The sequence below is a fragment of the Saccostrea cucullata genome, unplaced genomic scaffold, assembly GCF_032062105.1.
Source record: "Saccostrea cucullata isolate Sc308-1 unplaced genomic scaffold, CSIRO_AGI_Scuc_v1 ctg4926, whole genome shotgun sequence".
Classification (NCBI taxonomy): Eukaryota; Metazoa; Mollusca; class Bivalvia; order Ostreida; family Ostreidae; genus Saccostrea; species Saccostrea cuccullata.
The window spans coordinates 20,120-24,602 of record NW_026936630.1 but is presented as its reverse complement, the minus strand read 5'-3'; the positions used below and the strand labels follow the sequence as shown (position 1 = coordinate 24,602).

Genomic DNA, 4,483 nt, shown 5'->3' with positions numbered 1-4,483 from the left:
TTTGATTTCAATGTAGTCAATAAGACAATTTTTCCTCTAAAAATGGCTTCAAATTGAGCATAATTATATATCAAAATTAATGTCAAGCGGAGTAATATGTAATTGACGTGTTCATGTTGTTACGTAGCAACTTACATGTATGTTATCCGAAATAGAGTAAATCTTTTATCCAATCAAATGGCATGTATTGTTACAGCTAAAAATAAATAAATAGGTATATAATTTCATGTCAAACGCAAAATTAAAAAAAATAGTTTTAATCTCCCATGCAGAGTTGTCCTTCGTTCCTCTCTCAAACACCGCTGCGTTGCGCTCACGTCAAAATATTTAAATAATGTATAAAACGTGATTTTTGCAGGATTTGGTTCAAATTAAATTAATAGGTGTGGATTGATTTAGCAAATATCTATTTCAAACCTCAGACATTTGCATAGATATTGAATTACAATGAGTTGAATCAAACGCACTATTTCTCATGTTTATCACTGTGATATATGCAAACGAACAACCGGGGATGAATGTTTGAGCTAAGAGTCGAGAGTAATAAGTCTAAAGAACAAATATATATAACACAATTTCATACAACAGGAACTTTATTTTCTTAAGAAAACAAAATGAAAGAATACACATAAGAAACAAAACAAAAATTAAATACTAAAAACGTTTTTTTAAAAATAATTGAAAAAATATATATATATCGTGCATTGCACTGCTTGATACAATGTATAATTATGTCACGTGTAATTTGTGTCATTTATTCTAATTATACATTTATAGTGTGATATGACAGGATACAACGTGCACATCCTGTGTGATTCATGGCACATTTAGAGAAAAAAAAACGTGGAATATTTTGAAAACGAACTAACACATATATAGCATTTCCCAGGATATAAGTATAAATTAATTTATGCAAATGACCGTGGCACCTAATTAGACAAATCTCCAGGATCAAATCTGTTGCGCAGAATTCTAAAAAAAGCACCTCATGCATTTATGTTCATACATCTGGCCAATACTAAATATGGACGGAGTTTTGTTATAAAACGGGTACAAGTATATACACAGCATTAAAAAAGATAGATTATAAATCGACAGATGTATCAATGACTGAATGAGTATCACATAGACTTTGATTGCTGAAAGGTATATTGTTCAATCTATAAATGACATTTGCTGTTTGCAAAAAGAAGTCCATGTAATGTTAAGCTTTTGGTGGGAGACCGTTAGATGCTGGATCGCTAAACATGCTTCCGTACACGTTGCCGCTAGGTCCCGGTGCCGGTTGCGGTTGTGGTGGAAAGGCCGGGTTGCTGTAAGTTGGCGGAGGATACCCGGGGTTGCTGTAAGCTGGGTTGCTGTAACCGGGGCTGCTATAACTTGGTGGCGGAGGTGGATAACCGGCCGTTACTATAATTTAAAAAAATGTGAAGCGTATAACGTAAAGATTAGAAAGTCTTTCTCATTAAAAAGCTGAGTTCTGTATATAACAATATCTTTTATTACCTAATCAAGAGAATTTTGCTGTTTTATTAGAGATTTAATATTTTCATCTATTCTGTAAGTGTTTTCAGTTTTTCTTATCTTTTCAAACCGATCTATTGACCGGTCAATAGAACGCGCGTTCTATTGACCGGTAACGTATTTCGGAAAAAAACGATCCGGGTTTCGAATTTAGTTGTTTGTAACAATGCACAGACATGGTAAACAATCATCTTATTTGATCTTTCGACATTGGTTTTAAAAATTGTATGATTTCAATGGTAGGGTATTTTATTTAATGAGAGTTCCTTTAATTATAATACACTGTGGGACGTTGAGACCGTCCCGTGTAGCAGTAGGTGCTCTGCTGGCACGAAACAGGTCCCTCTCCACCGGGAAATGGTGATGTCTCCATAAGAGTGAAAAATTTTCAAGAGGAATGTAAACAATATCTATACAATCAGTCTTTAATTAATAATACAGTACATTCACAATATGGTACGGGAACCTTCTGTACTGAATATACAATTGTGAACACTTAATACGGAAAATAAAATTAGGTAATAAAACAATTATTTAATGCCTGAGCAGTCAATAGACCAGAAAATTTTTCCCTCGGTGCAGGGAACAGCTCAGTGTGTTCTATTGCCCTCGGCCGCTGGCCTCGGGCAATAGAACACACTGAGCTGTTCCCTGCACCGAGGGAAAAATATTCTGGTCTATTGACTGCTCAGGCATTAAATAATTGTATAATATTGTTAAAGAAGATAGGGGGATAGTACATTTTCATATCTGTGAACTTGATCTTATTTTAGCTCGAAAAATCCCTTGTACATGCACTCAGCTACTAAAACGAAATTTTCCAATAATTTTATCATGAAAAAGTGTGGAAGAATATTTACCTTGTGGATGGGTGTACATGGTGTTGGAATTACTAACTGTCGTCACCGTGGTGCCCCCGGTGGTCCCGTGGATAAGAGTTCTGCCCCTGTTCACGTGTTTACAGACGACGATGATAACGACAGTTACGATGATACAGAAGATGATAACACCTGCAACAGCTCCACCGATGACAGCGCCCCTGTTGGTGGAAAATAAAAGACTTCAAGACAGACCAATGAGCGGACCTTAGTACTTAAACCAATATGTTAACGCTTCTTAGGGGAAAAGTTACATGCAAAAAAATTAAGAACAAAATAAAGAACAAATAATCAGTTTTAATATTACTTGTAAGGCTTACATGTATGCCTTTCATACATGATTTCAAAAATCTGCTAAATTCATGTTGAAAAAAAATGTACATGTACTTTTTTTTTATATTTTGTCCTTCGATCCCTCTATCCTGAAAAAAGGGAAATATTCTATTCATCATAAATTTGACATCTGGTGATGTTTTAGAATTATTATCATGTCTATCGGTACGACAACATATTTCATTCCAACATATTCTGATAAGAAATCCTATATGTCATTAACATTGTACGATTGTTCCCTTAATTATTAAAAATTAATGTTGCAATATACTTGGTATAATATGTATTTTCAAAATTTCAAAAACATAAAACTTGTTTTTTGATTAACTTGTAATATAAATAAACCCTTTAATAACAACACAAACTGGTCATGATAGTCACTGAGCTTTAGTACTTACGAGGAATAGTATGAGGAGTAGTAGTAGTAGTATCTATAGTAATAGTAACGATAACTTCGGTAGTAGTAGGCAGCATAGGTTTTTGGTGTTTGGAAATCTAAGGTTTACCACGTTTGCGAGTTCATTATGAAGTATCTGCTTGAATATTACATTTATTTTCCAGGAGAATGAAAATAAAAGGAAATAAACAGGAATCCCCTATAAATTCATGGCGGGATCAGGTGCCAAGGAGAATACTTAAAAATGCTTATTTTCAACAGTGTTGTTGAAATTCCTGTAACATTAATTTATATGTCAGCAGCTTGCCTTGGTTTAAATACAAAGAAAGGTATAGAAGAAAGTCAATCTGTAATGGGGCTCGGGCGATTGATGTAATGCCTATTCCTATCACAGCTCCGGGGCATTCCCATGAAGACTACTTAAATAGTAAGGGGACAACTTATTGATCCTGCAGGACACATGTTTGCGCGACCACAGCTATATTTTTATAACTTAGAGGCATAATCATAGGTTGGCCAGAAAGGGTGCATATTCAAATTTATCTCAGAGGAGACTGGAGATATATCGTAGATCCTTGTTTTCAGAGTTGAAAAAAACATTTGTGGAAAGTACTAACTATGCTAGTACAACCTGGCGTATCCTTTAAAGCAGTACCCTTATCAAAACTCATTTACTTTCAGCTGTCCTTGAAGTACAAAAACGACCATAAAAAATCAAGTTTTTTTTCTTTTGCTCTCTAGCCGCCATGTTAACAGACTGATATTATACACTTTACAATGCATAAACAACCGAAACAACACTTAAAATGGAGATTTATGCAATAAACAAAACAAAATACATACCTGAGTAAATCTGCTACGTGTTCATACGACAAAGTTTACACACAAGAACTAATAATTTGCGACAACATGTATGCAAAAGTTAATTTGCACCTAGTCCTGACCAGGTGTAACTTTACTCAACTGTGCAGAATTTACATGTATGAGCAAATCCGTTCATACGACAAAAATTGCACAAGTGAGTAAATTTACATATGAGTAAAATATACTGAGGTATGTAAATCATGTCGAATGAATATGGGGTATTTTAAGTCGATAAAATATAGGCAGCGACTTGTACTTCCGCCAAGCAATCGTCCCTTGGAATTTGAAGTTGTATTTTTTTCAAATGAGGGATCTTATTGAACTTATGTTAGGCCTAGTTTCACGACAGTCGTTGGCACAATAAAGATTTCCCATTGCTAAATGGCCCTGAGTGTCAAGTAAAGTCTAAAGCAGCTTTTAGAGTATAGTTATATATATGGTGACGTTTCTATATGAGTAGAAAAATTCGAAAGGGACGTAAAATAAC

General features: G+C 34.5%; 1 protein-coding gene across 1 annotated transcript; it reads right to left on the bottom strand.

The window, feature by feature from the left end:
- Positions 1-718: 718 nt before the first annotated feature.
- On the bottom strand, positions 719-3,880 carry LOC134245963 (cysteine and tyrosine-rich protein 1-like). Its single transcript, XM_062728191.1, has 4 exons — positions 3,808-3,880; positions 3,134-3,230; positions 2,385-2,563; positions 719-1,410 (listed from the first exon to the last, which is right to left on the bottom strand). Exons 1-4 carry the CDS (start codon positions 3,878-3,880, stop codon positions 1,205-1,207), a joined length of 555 nt encoding a protein of 184 aa, XP_062584175.1. The 3' UTR covers positions 719-1,204.
- Positions 3,881-4,483: the final 603 nt, after the last annotated feature.